Raw genomic sequence first — 19,034 nt, 5'->3', positions numbered from 1 at the left:
TCTAAAACACTCATGTTGTTAAGTCACTCTAAAACACTCATGTTAAGTCACTCTAAAACACTCATGTTGTTAAGTCACTCTAAAACACTCATGTTGTTAAGTCACTCTAAAACACTCATGTTGTTAAGTCACTCTAAAACACTCATGTTAAGTCACTCTAAAACACTCATGTTGTTAAGTCACTCTAAAACACTCATGTTAAGTCACTCTAAAACACTCATGTTGTTAAGTCACTCTAAAACACTCATGTTAAGTCACTCTAAAACACTCATGTTGTTAAGTCACTCTAAAACACTCATGTTGTTAAGTCACTCTAAAACACTCATGTTGTTAAGTCACTCTAAAACACTCATGTTAAGTCACTCTAAAACACTCATGTTGTTAAGTCACTCTAAAACACTCATGTTAAGTCACTCTAAAACACTCATGTTAAGTCACTCTAAAACACTCATGTTGTTAAGTCACTCTAAAACACTCATGTTGTTAAGTCACTCTAAAACACTCATGTTGTTAAGTAGGGATGGGCATTTCTAGCAAAAACACTATTCGAAATTCGCTGGCCAAATTCGAATTTAATTCGAAATTCGGAAAAAAAAAAAAAAAAATTATTATTAATTTTTTTTTGTGAGTGAAATGTTGCATTGTCTCCCCTGATTCTAAGTCTACGGCTTTATTACCGGTAATTAATATAAAAAGCTTCTGCTGTGGATTTTTAGCTCAAACAAGCATTGCACCACTGAAGTAAAGAACATGTTACATGACATTGACATTTTCGAAAATAAAAAACAGTTTTGACAATCATGAGTGGTTCATTAAATATTTAGTAGGCTCAGGTCTGAGTGCCAAAGGGGTGCCAAAGTCACCCCCTCTCCCTCTTCATGGGATTTCATCCGCCATTCATTTTTCCATAAACCTTGCTTAAAATGCTTATAAAAATTGTTTTACTTGCTCAAACCAAGCGATTTGACTATACTTAGAATCAGGGGAGACAATGCAACATTTCACTCAAAAAAAAAAAAAAAAATCGAATTTCAATAATAAAAGTCGACCTTGATAATAACAACGATTATTCGAAAATTCGAAATTCGATGCCCATCCCTATTGTTAAGTCACTCTAAAACACTCATGTTAAGTCACTCTAAAACACTCATGTTGTTAAGTCACTCTAAAACACTCATGTTAAGTCACTCTAAAACACTCATGTTGTTAAGTCACTCTAAAACACTCATGTTAAGTCACTCTAAAACACTCATGTTGTTAAGTCACTCTAAAACACTCATGTTAAGTCACTCTAAAACACTCATGTTAAGTCACTCTAAAACACTCATGTTGTTAAGTCACTCTAAAACACTCATGTTGTTAAGTCACTCTAAAACACTCATGTTAAGTCACTCTAAAACACTCATGTTAAGTCACTCTAAAACACTCATGTTGTTAAGTCACTCTAAAACACTCATGTTAAGTCACTCTAAAACACTCATGTTGTTAAGTCACTCTAAAACACTCAATGCAATCACCCTTCTTTGCAGACACCAGTGTCACATGGAAATGCAACGCACACACGCGCGCACGCACACGCACAAATCCTAACCTTCCTGTGAAAGGCCAAATTCAAAGCCTATACAAACAACCAGCAGGACAAACAGTGACAGAGGACGCCCAAGATGTGTTATAGTCTCAAGGCCAGTGGCTTGTTATCACACAATGCCTACAACATACTGTAAACAGAGCTACCAAAAATAAATGCTAATACACAATGCCTAATGAAACATCAGCAGAGACCAACCACAGAGTGTTGTGACAGTCAAGTGCTGCATTTCCTTCTCATAGTATTTCTTACATTTGCTTTCAGAGGCTAAAGAATAATGAGGATAGAAGGCCTGCAAACACCACATGAATGTGACAAAGAAAAGGAAACAGGCAGGCTGCATTCTAAGGCTGGTTTCACACCGACGACCCAAGCCTTGCCTTGCCTCAACCCACGCCTACGCCGAGCTGGGCGTGAACCTGTTACACGCTTTTGCGATCACACCGCACGCCTTTTGCACGCCGAACCTGGAGCCGAGTCACAAGCGCCTCTCCTCTCTCCCGACTGTATTTTTTCACGTGTTGTCCAGAATTGTCATGGGTAGCCTCTAGGTAAAATAAATCGGATATATTTAATGTTATATTGATGCTGGATATGTATAACCAGGTCTGACTATAGTCGGACATTTTAGAGAGGTGATCTTGCAAGAATATGTGCTGGCAGCCTGGCACAACAACATTGTCCATCTTGCTTCTTCGGTCGCTATTCTCTCTCATGAAGATTTGTTTGCCGACGGGGAGAAAGCCCCACGTGATAGCCACCCGTCAATATCTCTGTCTCTCTGCTCAACATGTTGTAGTAACTCCATTTTATTTTGAAATTCAGTTGACTTTTCCATTTCCGACGGATATTGTGCGTTTTTCTTTCATGGCTTGACAGAAGAAGTCTGCCTGCACGCGCCTTGTCGGCTTCAAAATAGAACTCACGCCTATTCGATAAAATCGGCAAGGCATAGGCAAGGCGTGGGTACACGCAGGGTTCACGCTCAGGCGCCCGGTGTACACAGCCTCGTTGACTAAAACGGACGCCTATTAAAAAGCGTGGGTAAAGGCAAGGCATAGGCAAGGCTTGGGTCGTCGGTGTGAAACCAGCCTTACGCCCGGCAGTCTAACAGTTTTCTCAACAGCAAAAAGGTTAATGATGAGATCGACAGATAGATAGTAGACTGGATTACATTTAAAGCAGGGGTGCCCAACCTTTTTTGACCCAAGATCTACTTTTCAAGTAGCCAGCCTCCCGAGATCTACCAGTCCAGTTTCAACATCGCAAACGCACACACATCGTTTCCAGCCTGCAGTAACTAACCTCACAACACTTTCCCACTTGACATTAGGGCTGTGAATCTTCACTGGCCTCAGGATTCGATTACGATTCAGAGGACTACGATTCGATTACGATTATCGATGCATCTTAAATCGATGCATCACTTTTTTTCCCCAATACATGATTTATTTAAATATTTATTAACTCATTCACCGCCAATGACGTCTTTGACGTGTTATCAGAAATAGCCCTCCCCGCCAATGACGTGTTTGACGTGTTTTTGTTTTTATTACTGCAGGGCGTAGTTTAAACACTTCCCCAGCCTGTCACATGGTATCAGGTCCCTATCATCTAAGACAACACGTGAACAAACACATACCGCAGCTGTTGTTTTGAAATTGAGCAGGAGGAAAAGCAGAAAACTGGTAACGCTTCCTTGTGCAGACAGGAGAAACGCCATTGAAACGCGCCTCGGCGCGCTGCACGAGCTGGAGTCGCCTTCCTCTGTGCCAGCCGGGAGAAAGTAATCAAGAGATGTGTTTGATCATCGGAGGAATGAGGAAATGATCGATCAGTTTGCGAGGGCGGTGAGGACGTGTTGAATAGCCGAGGGGAAAACGGGAACGATCAGATAGCAGGGGATATGACAGGGAGTCGGAGACATGGACGAGGACGGGTGCAAAATAAACACACAACAGCAAGGCACAAGGCAGAAGCGGGAGTCAGAGCAGCCCGCTGTCCTTTCTCAAGAGCTATTCAGTTGGTTCATGTAATCGCTGGGCTGCGTGCCCTCCAGTGTTGCTCCTGGCCAATCCCAGCGCCACAGGGCGTGGTTATTGCTTATCCTATGTGGGGTTAGAAATCTAAAAGGGGGATCGTGTGTGTGTGTGTGTGTGTGTGTGTGTGTGTGTGTGTGTGTGTGTGTGTGTGTGTCTGTCTGTCTGTCTGTCGGTGTGTCTGTCTGTCTGTCTGTCTGTCTGTCTGTCTGTCTGCACACTCACACCGAGTAAACTGTATTGTTGAATGTAAAAAAAAAAGCACTTCATGTGTATATATATATATATATATATATTTTTTTTTGTCATTTGTGTCCTAACGAATAATATTTACATGTCTGATGTCAATACAGTTCAAAATAAAAGAATTGAGAGCGAGTTCTGCATGAGATTGTGTGCATAAATACATAAATGCCATTTTCTGCAATTTCTTTTCTCAGAGAGACATTTTGGGGGAAAACAGGGTGTATATAAATGGCTATAAGTAGAGTACAGAACATGCTAAAAGCTCACTTTTTTTTTCCTGGTGAACCCAGAGACGTACATCTTCATTTTGAGGTATTGCAAATCACTCTGGTGCTAATAGATAATTTACTGTGGGTCTTGAAAGATGACCAACAATTATGAAAATCTTTGGCCTGTGCTAAATATTGGCAGTCCTAAACTGGCGGTGAATGAGTTAAAATAAAAGTGCATTTGGAATTGCATTGTATTATGATCCATAATTAAAATAAACAACTGCATGTACTTCCATTATATTGTATTTGATTATTAATTAATTAATTTTTATTTTTTTTAATAATCGATTTTTGACACTCCTCGCGATCGACCTGGGGTCAGTCCGCGGTCGACCAGTATACCGCGATCGACTGGTTGTGCACCCCTGATTTAAAGGGATACACCACTCAGTTTACAGTGAGCTACAGTCGTGAAGTTAGTAATTATCGCCATATTTCATCATGTGGTGAGTACCCGAAGCACAACATGTATTTTGGCGCCGTGAGATGTGTGTTTTGGCAGATGTTTAACAGCTGTACCATTAGCCTCCATTCTATGGCGATAATTACTAACTTCACGACTGTAGCTCACTGTAAACTGAGCGGACAGTGCTGGTAAGGCATGGTGTATCTTGGTTATGTGGGGGGGATGTGGCAAATTAGCTAAATTTCCAAAAAAGTGGTGTATCCCTTTAAAGCCAGCTAAATGACACCATCGACCATTCCATCCTCATCTCACGCCTTCGCTTCCTTGGTATCTCCAGGACCGTCCTCTCCTGGCTCACCTCCTACCTCTCTGACAGACATCACTACATCTCCATAAACCACTACAAATCCTCCACCACCCCAGTCACTCATGGTGTCCCCCAAGGTTCAGTACTCGGCCCCCTCCTCTTCATCCTGTATATACTTCCCCTTGGTCAAATTCTCCATCACCATGGCCTCCGTTTCCACTGTTATGCAGATGACACTCAACTCTACCTCTCCTCCAAGACCATCACCTCATCCACCCACTCTACCCTCACCACCTGCCTTACAGATATAAAAACCTGGATGCAACAAAACTTTCTCCAACTCAACTGCAACAAATCTGAAATTCTACTCATCGGCCCACAACTCCCTCACCCGATCCGCTCAGACTTTCTCTCTCAACATTGATGGCTCCATCGTCACCCCCTCCACCCACGTCCGCAAACCTTGGAATCATCCTTGACCCCACCCTCTCATTCCTTCCCCATGTCAACCACATCACCAAAACTGCATTCTTTCACCTCAGGAACATTGCCCGCCTCCGTCCTTCCCTGTCCCCTTGCGCTGCCGAAACCCTCATCCATGCCCTCATCACTTCAAGACTCGACTACTGTAACATCATCCTCTACGGCTCACCAAACAACATTCTCAATAAACTGCAATATGTCCAGAACTCCGCTGCTCGCCTGCTCACCTCCACCCGTCGCCGAGATCACATCACCCCTGTCCTTCACAACCTCCACTGGCTCCCAGTCAAACACCGGATAGACTTCAAAATACTACTCACCACCTACAAAGCCCTCAACAACCTGGCCCCTCCCTACCTCTCCGACCTCCTCCTCCCCCACACCCCTACCCGTCGCCTCAGGTCCGCTGACACTAACAGCTTGATAACCCCGAGGACCAAGCTCCGGACCTGGGGCGACAGGGCCTTTTCAGTTGCTGCACCCTCCCTCTGGAATGCCCTCCCCATCCATATCCATCAGGCTACCACTCTACCATCCTTCAGCCCTCAAGATCCACCTCTTCAAAGTCGCCTTCACCTGCTCAATCAACCTCCCCTCCATCATCACAACTCATACAACCCAACTGTACAGCAGGTCTTCTCCTGAATGTTTTTTAAATTGTTTTTGAATTGGACAGGTCGTAGACCTATGATTTGTAATTTTGACCTGCATTGGGAGGTGTAGCCTACTTTTTTGCATCGGTGTGGATGAATGTGTGTTGACTGTTTTGTGGATGTGTGGTTATTTTGTGGATGTCTAGCCAGGTTCTTTGTCATAATTGCATTGTCTCATGTGTTTCATGTGTTTCATGTGTTTGTCATGTGTATTGTTGTGTTTTATCTTTTGAGACATGTCTGCGGTAACCTGACGCTGCCAGATGGATGTAAGTTCGTTCACATTTGTTTCACAACCAACATCCATCTGGGTTCGGCCAAGCTACATTGCTGAAGAGGGCGGTCACTTTTTTCAAGCTACTAGGCAGGTGATTGGATGGACCGTCTGTCTGTCACCGTCTGGGCTTGCCAACGCCAACCAATCAGATCGACTTCCCTTCATGATGTAGCAGCGCCTGGTAAACACAAACAGCTAGGACTACAATTGCTAAATAGTTAGCATGGAGGTCGCAGATTTTTTGCTGTTTTTGTAAGGTGAATATTGGGTGCAACCATTGACTATTCAATTTGCCAAAAGAAAGAAGAATTACTGCAGATGTCTGACTGAGGATGAAGTGCAGGTAGGCCATTTTGCACGTTAAATGTAACTGATTGGTTGGGGTGCTACGTCTGATGATTGATGATTAATGTTAACGTTAACAGCGATTCATTCACTAACACATATCGTTGTTCGTTTCTTCCGGGAACTGATGACACGATATGACACCGAGTGGCACGCACCCTGGACGGCTAACGTCATGGAGACGCAACGCTCTCTAGCCTTTATGATCATGGCAATAACAGCCAAACGCTTTGATACAATATAATGATTTAACGCTACTATTTAGCATTAAGGACTGGTGAATTTTAGCATATCTGTCAGTGGAATGGTAGATGTTTACGCATGACTGGAGAATGTTATTTGCTTACTTTTGTGATAATAAACTAAACGGAGAAAAGACGGCCGTGTGGTGGTGTTGTTACATAATCTGCTGGTCTTGAGGCACGATTGGGTAAAATGATAAGATGATGTAAATTCATAAAGATGTTGATGGCCGATGAATCAGCGAAAGGGAGCTGCATGGAGCCCAGAGGACGTCAAGGTACCAAGGCTCACAGAGAAGAGGAAAAACACCCTTAGGTTACACCATGCAGCATGTATTTGGATATAATCTCAAACTTTAAGAATGGTTCCTTCATCATCATCACTTTATTGTCAGACACAATGTTGTTTATTTATTCCTAGTATTGGCTCCCATGCCGTTTGTTTACCCCCTATCTAAAGTACAAGTGCAAAATCTTAAGCTATGTTCTATCGATAAACCAATTTCTCGAGTAACAGCTCTAGAATATCAGACATAAAGAACTACAATATGCTTGTAAGAGCTATATTCACACTTCACAGTATAATTTATGCAAGCGTCATACGGGGGAAAATATCAGATAAACTGATTGTTATACCTGAGATCTTTAATCTCGCCTGTATAACATAATATGTCACTCGGACACCAACGTAAGTTAACGTGGTTTATTAAACAGCAGCCAACATTCCAATCATAGCAGAATACACTGCGTTCAGCTAACAGTAAAGGGACAATACATCACACTGATCTTTGCAGTTCTGTGTTGATTAGCTAATATTTCATTGGCATTTTGATTAAGGTTATGATTTATTTCTATTTGGAACAACAATTATGGTTTAACAGATTGCATGTTTACTGGGCAGTCAGGCAGTGGTGAGAAGGGCTTTGTGTTTGTGTGACTTGCCGTGAATGGCTAACGGCTAGCCATTCACTAGCCTTACAGCTAGCTGATGGCTGCTAATAAGTTCTCCCAGCCTAGCAACGGTCTGAAGGCTATCTCCCCAAATTCTACAACAATGTCTTGTTTACTAACGTTCATAGTTGATAACGTTACAGCAGTTACGGTTTCGTACTCACTGTAAGATCAAGTGTTTAAAGTTTATGTTAGCTTATTGTTTTGAATAGAATGTTTGACTAGCCCATTGGAGCTAGCCTCGGTAGCCGCCGCCATGTTGAATAGTGAAAGAACTACAAACGCACAGGCGCCTCTCGGTGGCGTCACACCCGGTCTCGCCAAAGCCCGCCCGTAGCTCACACTGATTGGTTCGCCTGGGTGGCGGCCGATTTAAACTCCAATCTTGAGCCGGGACCAGACGGAGGTGGGATTGTGAATTTATGGAACAATGCCGCCCCCATCTGGTGGAGTCAGGCTATGTCTGCGGTGGAACCAAAGACGAATTTCCACTTCTGGACAATAAAGTTTTCGTAATCGTAATCGTAATCCATCTTTAATCACATACTCTGTTTTATTGTTATTTCTATCGCTATGTTCTTTTATGTTTTGTATCTATTAAATTATTTTATTGTGTGTAAAGCGACGTTGAGTATTTAGAAAAGCGCTATATAAATCTAATGTATTATTATTATTTAAATGTCTATAGGTTAAAAGCCATAAATAAGGCAACCAAAAACAATAGCTTGATGTAAAATACCATGTTCACAGCTCTATATATAATATATGGTAGAAAGCCTTTAGCCTCCTTTGTGGTGATATCCATGATTTTGACATCATAACAGAATGACAGAAACAAGGCTATAAGTGCTGCATCATTACCAAAATGATGCTCATGACCTGCTACCTGGACTGAATATGAATGGCCTGGCTTTACTGCTTAGACGGACTGGCTCTGAGCTTTGAAGTCTCCCCTGAATCCGACTATTGCACAACACATGAGGATTAGATCAAATCTGATTCAATTAAGCCTGCTGGTTTTGTTTTTCTCCTGCCAAAAAGGGCCCTTTCTTCTCAGATGCTCAACAGTCTTTACAGTAAATCTGGGTATGATCTCTACTTGACATTTTCTTCCTGTCCTTTGAGAGAAAAATATTCCCATGCTGGGAGATGGGAAAAATAGATGAGTTCACACATATCCACCAGTGACAGCTCAAAGGTACACACGTCGCACAAGTTGAGCATATTTTTGCATATCCAAGTAGCATATAGCCTATTAGGCGAGTTCATAATTTTAAATGTCTTACCTGCATGTTTTCTCTGAGGTCTGTTGCCTCCCTCAGTGGCAGCATGGCCATCTTGAAGACATCATCCAAAGCCTTGATCAATAGGACCCGCATGGTGGCATACTCTCTACTCCTCTTACCCTTTCGCACCGACAGTCCTCGTTTGTGTGGTTTGCCACCTCCTCTTCGATTGGTTATGGCCACATGAACAAACAACCAGGTGTGTGGCAGAAGCTCTCCTGTCAGGGACTGTAGTGGTATATGGCGGAATCCCGGTTGGAGACACTCAAAAGGGATTGTATATTGGCCAATAAACTCATCACCAATGTAGTCATCGTCTAGCACCACAAGGCGCACCATGGCAAGCTCAGGAAGGTTTATCTGAAACTCAAAGCTTTCGTCAAACAGAGGGTTGTCCCCATTCTGGTTGACGGTTTTAGTCCTTTGTTCACCACAGTCGGCAGGGATGCCGTGGATTTCCACGTACACGTAAGGGTCTACGACATCGCCTTTGGCACCTGAGCCTTTGGGTTTGGGAAAGTTCTGTCCACTGATTATCTTGATGTGCAAGAGCTGTGGGGACACACCAGGCACTGAATCTTTAGTGTTGGCACTGAAATACGAAACATGCTCCCTCATGATAGCCGGACGCAGCACATAGCCACAGTTCCCATTCTGACGGAACCAGCCAATGTTTAAATCCATCATCAGGCCAGGGGTCTGGTAGTTCATTGCCACTATCTGGCAACCGCATTTCCAGAAATCTTGCGGATTCATGTTGCTGGAGTCAATCCGCATGGGGCTAGGGTAGACTCGTGCTAGGAACTTCTTGTTGTAGTTTACAAAGTCACCTGGGAAGTCAGTGGCACAGCGACTGGCAAAGACTTCATTGAAAGAGCAGAGCTCCCAATGTTTCTGGTTCTGAAAAGATGTTGGGAAGTCTTTGAACTCCACAGATTTACACAAGGTCACCAGGTCAGAGAGGTCCTTAGAGAGCTGGAATTTCTTGGGTGCAACAGTCTGTTCCTCTGCAGACTCGATGCTCATCCTTTGAGACATCTCTGCACCCTCATCCTCGTCTGTCACCTCACCCTCTGAACCAGTGCAGTTCGTGCCCAGTTTCTTACCCTTCAGCAAGATCTTTCCCTTCAGTTCAAAGGGAGAGGGGAGGTAGCAATCGTCAGGTTTGGGAGTATCTACGGAGATCTTATCCCCAAGGATCTTTTTCAGATGCTGAAACATGACACTCTGCTGCTTTAAGGAGCAATGGTTTTCCAAACACAGTATAAGCGGAAACTCTGATGCAACAAAGGCATACTTGTTAATGACGTCAATGACGCTACGAAAAACTATCTGTGAGGTCATCGTGTGACCAGTGTAAACGACAGGTTCGTTATCGGGCCCATCCCACACATCAAGCTCTACACTGCGGCAGCCCATCTTGAGGGCACGGATATAACCTGTGATGTCAGAGGGACCTCTAAATTGATCCTCTATCAGGTATGTGTTGTGTGATGCGTTGATGTAATAGTGGGACAAGGGCTGATTCATGTCTTGGCACGCCGTTTTTTGCTCAGGGTCAAATATATGGCACTCTGGTGACATAAGGTAATTTGTGAAGCCGTCAAGAGATAGCCAGCCCTTGAGCTGGCCCTCTTTAGAGGGTTCGTAACTCTGAATGACCTCTAAGCTGGTGTCTTCACTTACTTGTGCCATACCCTGCTCCGCCTCTAGAAATATCATTAAGTCCTTGGTATCCAGAAATTCTTTGTTACTGGAGAACTGAACGAGGAGGAAATAGATTTCGGGTCTGGTGCAAAGATCATGAAAGACCTCAATGAAATCCTCCTTTGTCACATCAGAACTCACTTTGTCTTTAGCTTTGTGAAACTCCTTGAATTTCAGCTCTATTTTACCATTTTTAAGTCCAGGGTTTAGCTTTTTGACTAGCTGCACCGCAGCACATATGCTTATGTGTTTGCTGTTGTTGATGTCCGCCTCATCAAAAAGTTCACCTAGCCAAGATGAACGCATGTTGTTCTGACTGCTTTCTATCATATTCAAAGTATGTTTCCCATAGGATATGAGGTACCTCAGCCCTGTAACCCATATGTTGGCCACATCTGCAGTGTTTGCCACCAAGTCCAGGGACTCATAGTTCTCCCCATAGATAATTGAGAAAGCACAGTCCTCAGATATCTGATCATAGGTGCCGTTAGTTCTAAACATGTCCGTATTCTTCCCCGTCCGAACCTCCTTAATGGATTTGATGTCAATTTTCGCTTTCTCTGATTCTTTCTTTGAGGGCTCCCATCTCAGCGATTGCATGTCAGCATCAAGGAGGAAGTAGCGGTGGTAAATCCGTGAGTTGGAACGGACCTTCTTCAGCTCTGAGCCATCCACCATTGCATTGATGCAGTCACTTGCACTGCTAATTTTCTTCTCTGTGGGCATGCTGCTGAATGACACGGTCTTCTTCCTCTCTTTACGCTGTCTTGAGCCATCCTACAGAGGATTAGAAGAAAAAAGTGTAAATATAAATATTCCAAGATAAATACAAAATAAATTAGTTAATGGAAAAATAACCGTAATTCATATATTGGTGAGCGCAATACTTGCATTTTACAGAAAGAATCTACCACACAATTTATTGCCGTGATGTGAATGTAAAACATTTATTTTTCCCCACACAGATTTTTTTTTTTATCTCCAAAAGCAAGGTTAACAATGTATTGTTAAAAACAATACAGAGAGAGGATGACAGCTCCCAGAAATAAGCCCATTTCTTGAATGAATTCCCTATAAATGAAGATTAAGTAAATACTATGCCACTTAGAACCACTTGACTGGCTGCTTGCTAATTCACACATATTCTTTGTCTCTTAAACTGAGGTTACACTACAAGACTATTCCCCCAATTTTAGTCAATCGTCATAAAAAAATGCAGGTTTGTGTGTATACTCCAAGTCTTTTCATAATGTGTTAAGATTTTGAAAGTTGTATCCCAGGCTTTACAAGTGTTTCTGGGCTTTATGATTGGGACATCATTGTTTCACACATCACAACCTCTCAGAGCCCAGGGAAGAAATGCATAAGTCGATACTTTGCTCAATTAAGAAAATAATAGCCTAGGCTATTTTGGTGAAGTACATGAACTTAAACCTTTAGCCGAGGCAAAGCATAGTCCAGGGATTACATCACATTCTCCCATTGATGAATGGAGGAAAACATCTAAATAAGGAGAACGTGGGCACTGGATTCTTTGGCTCACTACTTTCACGTGTTTTAAACAATGGTGAAAAGATGCTTTATGTGTTCCTGGTGTTTATTGTAGTTTGTTTTTCACTTACATCGCAAATTAATCAAATTTTACATCCAAATGTAACATCCAACCTCACAAACTGAGGAAAGCATGAACACTTGCAGCATCCCTATTTTTGCCCTTCAGCTTTACCTATTTTGTCAGACAAATGTCGTTAATAAAATGGATGAACTTTAAATATTGTGCCTACAAGTTGTCAAGGTAAAAGATCAAGGTAAAATTGAGCCATACCTTACGGTACAACACAACAACATCCCTTGATGTGCAGAACAATGGCGGCTGCCTGCTCTGATGTATTGTTTGCACATTTTGTCCTTCCTGGCTCCCCCTCTATTTCCTGAGAACATTTGCCATGCAGAGCGCCAACAGCCACTGTGTTTGGTTGACTTAAAGTACCTGTCACTGTGTATTATGTGTTGGGTTGACTTAAGATACCCGTCACTGTGTATTATGGATGTAAAACGCTGACACTGCCTCAGGAGTGTATCGCCCACTAGTCATGTACAGCGGCCACATTTCTGACATTTTCCACAAACCCTGTGCCTTTCCATTGCAGCAGGTTCCTCCAGCACCAGTCAAACCCAAGGCTTTTAGGTGATCATGTAGTAGCCTAATAATGCTAATGCTTTATGCAGATTGGGTGTTGTTGCCTACATAATTTCCACTCGAGGGAGAGTCTTTGATCTTAGTGATCCTTTGGGGATTAAGATGGGCCTGCAATGTTCAAAACCTCTCAAAGCCTATCATGTGCTCATGGTTGGATGTGCACACGTCACAGTGAAATATACATGTCTTCTATCACACTTGTCAAATTGCTGTAACTAATGCTAAAATGATGATGCTTCACCCTAATGCAGGAAGCACAGCCTGAATAAAAGCCTTCTAAGGTCACAAAATATTTGATACAACTGACTCGGTTTAAGAAAGTGCTGCAAAATTGGTCAACTACAACAGTACAGTATTCTTAAGAATTGGTTTTCCTTCGTTTCGAACCTCGAGCTCTCACTCTAGTGCCATATCACTGCCATGGCAGCACCACTGGATGAACTAATTTTTCTCCAAAAATGACCTTTTTTAAAACCACCCATCCACCAGTAGGTGGCATGGTATACATGAGAATGGCGTGGCCACCCACTTGCCAATCCCCATGATTGCATCACGTCCGCCCAATTCTCATGCAACTCACTTCTGCTTCATCCAGCCCACGTTTTAGTCGCTCGATGATTTGCTCCGTGTATTGCTAACTTGAGTTGCATTCTTAGCTGAAGCTACCTCCGTCTAATTCAGCCCAACAAACTACAGGCATTCGGCGGACGAGACCCAGACAGGCATCGGGGCCCCGAACCTGTCCTCTTCACCTCCGGCGGCGGTTCCAGCTTCATCGAAAGCTAAGAGTGTTTTCGCCTTCTATTGTTAGCTCATACTGTCTGCTAAGTGTTGCTTTTGCCGCCGTGCAAATAGCCTCTACTAGCTTATTCTTGACCTTCTCCTCGGCTGAGGAGTTTTCTTCTGAGATTGACTAGCTTCGCTAGCCGCTAGCTTTCAGCTTGCACGGTTACGCTCGCTTCCCTGTGTTGTTACTCAGGGTAGAGGCTCGCTTTCACAGGCTTGTGTTAGCTCGCGCTTGTCTCTCAGGTTCATTACGGGGAGCTCTCCTAGGGTCCCAGTCCCATCGCTGGGGAACCCCAGACAGGCGGAGGACACATGGCAAGGGGGTCAGCTCACCTTGGTCTGTGGTCACGGCCCGACCTCGGTTTGGAGCTTCCAGGACAAGCCCACCGTTGACAGAGCCCGAGGCCAGTCTTTGGTCTGGAGCTCTCCTAGGGACCTCTCCCTGTTATTGCGACGCCCCCTACTGGCGCGAAACGCCGGACGGGGACACCAGCCCTCCGTCGTCGGGTCCCAGTGCTTCGGACAGGAGCTTTCATGGGACCCATACTGGGCCTTCAGAATGCCTGCAGCCGGCGGGAACCGCCTGGCGAGGTGACCAGCCCACCAGGGTCCGCGCCCGTGGGCCGACACCGGTTAGGAGCTTTCGGGGGATTCGTCAGGGACACTGAGCGGAGTAACGAGCTGGCCATCGTCTACCCCCGGCCGGCAAAAGCCACACGGCGGGAGGACCAGCCCGCCTTCGTCCGCCCCCGAGGTGCGATTTTGGCCCGGAGCTGCATAGGGGATTTTGCCATGGCGTGGCATGCGACAGGTGGCCCCCCCAATGGTCTGTAACGTTAGTTTTGATCTCATCTTACATGGCCGTGAACGCAAACAGAAGAATGTAAACAGCCGAATAGCACTGTTAAATGATGCACGCAGTAAATTAACGTGAGCAGCAACAGACTAACAATGGTCTGTAACGTTAGTTTAATCAATTTTCTACATGTTAGCCGTGAAAGCAAACGGAAATATGTACGTTAACGTTAAACGGCCGAATAACACCGTTAAATGGTGTAATGTTATGTTCGCTGCGGTGCAGAAATGACTACTTTCTCCGGCCGTCGGCCATGTTTTGTGACGATTGTGACGCGTCGAGGCACGTAGCGTGCGTCGACGTAATTACATAGACGACGTTAGGGCTGCACGATATGAGGAAAAGCTGCGATGTGCGATAACACTGTTCAATATTGCGATGACGATATGACCTGCGATAAAAAAAGAAGAAGCTATAAACAAAAATATTAATGGGTAGGGGTGCTCCGATCCGGCTAAGCCACGATCCGATCCGATTCCGATTCCTGGGGTCACGATCCGATTCCAGAATCGATTCTCGATTCCAACGATTCTCGATTCCAGAATCTAGAATCGATTCTCAATTATGTAGTTTTATATTGCAATAACACACAAAGGTAAATCTAAGACAAAAAATGACAAATGTATTAATGCTGAACTTCAAATTCAACTTCTGAAGTATTACAGTGAGGGCTTAAATTCATTTTGCAATATGAGTGTGTTAATTTAAGCATACGTATTAGTAAGTGGCACGGGATTCTCAAAGCCTGTGTTGATGGTCATACGAACAAAAATGCACTCTTGAAGCTAAAAAAAAATCCAAAACCAACAAGTTAATTATTTACATTTTTACTTCAATGTAGAACAGCCATTTCTTACACATGAGATTACTTTTAGCCTTTTAGTTATAATGATTATTGAAAGATATTCCATATTCCAGACTGAAATGTTATAACAGAAGTGGAGTATTGGCCAGAATGACATGAACATCTTATGTTATAACATCTTATGTTATAGTAGATGTGTTGATGCCCATGGTGATGGGCTGGTGTTCCTGTATGTATCACTGCTACTGTTATCTGTATGCTGCAGCTTGAGCTTGTCGTCCACAACAAGTTTCTCCTAAGGGAGACCAAATAAAATAATCAATCAATCAATCAAAACATTTGGACACTTATTCAGCCGGTATCTTGCATCTTGCGTTCAGGTGCACTGTTAAAAAAAAAAAAAAAAAAAAAAAAAAAATTGCGATAACACGTGACTTTTGCGATGTGTTCATCGCGCATTTTCATATCGCGATGACGATGGAAATACGATAAATCGTGCAGCCCTAGTCGACGTCATCGATTACGTCGACTCGCTGGGACAGCCCTATCTCCAACCCCATGGCTGCTGCGCACCCTACAGAAGGGTTAAGCTCTTCAGTTTGCCAGGCCCCCGCCCGCCTTCGATGGTGTTCCCGATTCAGCGGTGGACGAGGGGTCCTCGACCATATTCCAAGAGGAGGTCTCTGCTCTAATCGACAAGGGGGTGATACGCTCTGTCCCCAAGGCGCTGTGTCCTGTCGAGGATGCGCTCATTACGCACTACGAACCAGCTGTTGGTCCGTTTCGGGCAAAGAGCCCAGGGTGGAGCCCTTTCCAAAGATCGCTTGTTGCACTGGATATTGGAGGCGATTGCTTTGGCCTACTCTGCCGTGGGTAAGACACCCCTGGAGGTTATCAAGGCCCACTCTACGTGAGGTGTCGCGACTTCTTGGGCGCTATTGCGCGGTGTATCAGTGGAGGACATGTGCGCGGCGGCCTCATGGTTCTCTCATCACACATTCGTTAGGTACTACAGTCTTGACATGTCCGGCTCGCTCTTCACGCATGCGGTCCTGTCAACTGCTAGGCGGTAGTGCTGTTGTCACTCCTATGCCACACGGTAGGGCATGGGCAGTTTGCCATGCGTTCGTTGTTAACCTACTGTATGCCTCTCAGGGTGGCTCTGAAGAGTGCTCCCTGCAGCAAGGACGGTTGAAAGTTGGCACTATAGTGAGAGCTCGAGGTTTCGAAATGAAGTAAAAGGTTAGGGTCATGCTACAACCCAGGTTTTACGAGTGAGAACGAGAGCTCTCACTACTCAGCCTTGCTGCTTTGATGCGTTGATTGAGCAGTGGACTGGATGAGTTGGAGTGAGTTACATGAGAATTGGGCGGACGTGATGCAATCACGGGGATTGGCAAGTGGGTGGCTGCGCCATTCTCATGTATACCATGCCACCTACTGCTACTGGTGGATGGGTGGTTTTAAAAAAGGTCATTTTTGGAGAAAAATTCGTTCATCCAGTGGTGCTGCCATGGCAGCGATATGGCACTAGAGTGAGAGCTCTCATTCTCACTCGGAAAACCTGGGTTGTAGCACAACCCTAACGACATTCCCTACACTTCTACTCCTTGTGCAAAAACAATAAGAGAAATAGTATCCTGGCAAACGATCAAGTTGGGGACTTCCTGCCCCTCCTAAAACTGGAGACACATGCAATGACTAGCACAGCCTGCTTATTATTTGTCTGCACACAAGACAGGGTCAAAATGTGTAGGATAGTGCCAGAGATATACTCTTTAAAACAAATAGTCAGTGACGCACTACAAAGTGGACAGGGTTCTTATTCCACATGAGGAAGCTTTGCATCCGATGTAAGTGCATCAGTACATTGTGGTGCCTAAGCATTGCATAAGAGTCACACAGAGAAATGAGCTGTGGCTATTTTAGTACTATATTGCCAACAGATCATAAACTACACTCGACTGACTGTAAGAAGGACGTCTTAGTTGTTCTGAAAGTCCGTTGACTGAGCACTTGCTAGAACCCAAAGCACATCTTTGTCATCTTGAGAAATCCTGAGAGATCCATTTTTATAAAACCTACAAACCCTCCAATTTCCTGGAAAAATCTTTAAAACGGCTATTAGGAGAAGAACATGACAGATGGACAGTACTGTTTCTCAATGTTGCCATTGATGCATAGTGTACATAGCCAGGGTCTTAAAAAGTGACTTGATTGTAAATCTCCCCCTGCAAACATGTCACTTCTGCTGAGAGGATTCTGGCCATGTTGATCTAATACTCTCCCTCTGGCTTGCAGTCTTTCATGTCACAGACCCAAATAAAAAGATTATTACATATAAATAAATATTATTATATATAAATAAACAGACCCCCATTGAGTAAAAGTTTGTCCCAGGGCCCTGCCCCCATATGGGAGGATTTTGTTGTTGATAGGTAACGTAACGCCGAATAATAAAAAAAGACAAGTGCACAGCAAGTACAGTTTCAATATAGCATTCCATTTAATACCAGTGGCGGCTGGTGCATTTTTGTCCAGGGAGGGCGCTATAGGCCTGGACAATGGGGTCAACATGATAATCATAAGGATTATTCTCAATATCAATATCATATGTCACGTATGCAAAATCAGTGTTCATCTCATTGAACTGAATGGTGATGTCAAACAAACCTTATATTTTCAAATAATATTCCTGCCATACCTCATTTGATCAGTTTTTAAGTAACATTTGCTTGTCATCATCAATTTAGACAGCAAAAATGTCACTATTAAAATCACTTCATATCATCACGATGATTCCACTGAAAGACAACAATAATAGGCTACTGAATTATCGTCCACTCCAGCCCTAAATCAAGCAAGTAGTAACGGACGTTACTAGCTACTAGAAACGAGTGTATTTTCTTCCTCTGTCTGTAGCCTGTTGTTTAATGGCAAGCTCAGGGTGATCCGGTCCAAGCTCTTTCACTCGATGCTTCTCCTGTAAATTCCGTCTCTCAAACGGCGTCGTTTTGAGTGACTTCACACAATTTTCTTTCTCCATTCTTGCAAAACGTCTTTTTTGTTTTATGGCAGTTGAAAACAAACTTCTTTGCTTCGTGCGCGTGCTGCAAAGCCGTCGGCGTGGGACTGCTACTAGTGTTTATATATACTGCGTCGCTACCCTATGGTCACTACCCATCTACGTAGCCTAGCCTACGTCACGACACTCACTCTACCTGACCCCACCTCCACCCGGTCGCTAGATACGTGCGCCCAGAGCCCTCCCAAATCTCTTTGTTTTTGAGAGTCCCCGGACGGCGTCCGTGGCAATTCGGTGCAAGAAAATATTGACCCAAAAACAGTACACATGTAGATAATTGTGAATCTACATATGTATTGCAGATTATATACTCACTATCTAATATTCACCTCGCTCATAAAAAATATATATATATATATAACGTTTTATAACGCTAATCTGGACAGTTCTTATAGCAGCATGACACTTTTGGCCTGTGCATGTGTCAATAAATCATCTTGTTATGCAAACATATTACATGTTGGCGTGTGCACTGTGCAATACATTTCACTGTTTAGGAG

At 43.8% G+C, this 19,034-nt stretch overlaps 1 protein-coding gene across 1 annotated transcript in view; it reads right to left on the bottom strand.

Annotated features, from left to right (window-relative positions):
• Positions 1–19,034, bottom strand: part of plcl2 (phospholipase C like 2) — an 85,702-nt gene that overhangs the window by 45,697 nt on the left and 20,971 nt on the right. Inside the window, exon 2 of the mRNA XM_083650111.1 lies at positions 9,096–11,579. Within this exon, the coding sequence (XP_083506237.1) occupies positions 9,096–11,579 (2,484 nt within the window). The remainder of the gene's footprint in view (positions 1–9,095; positions 11,580–19,034) is intronic.

The sequence above is a fragment of the Poromitra crassiceps genome, assembly GCF_964638095.1.
Source record: "Poromitra crassiceps genome assembly, chromosome: 1".
Classification (NCBI taxonomy): domain Eukaryota; kingdom Metazoa; phylum Chordata; class Actinopteri; order Beryciformes; family Melamphaidae; genus Poromitra; species Poromitra crassiceps.
The sequence above is the reverse complement of the archived record's forward strand: the minus strand, read 5'-3'. Positions and strand labels throughout refer to the sequence as shown.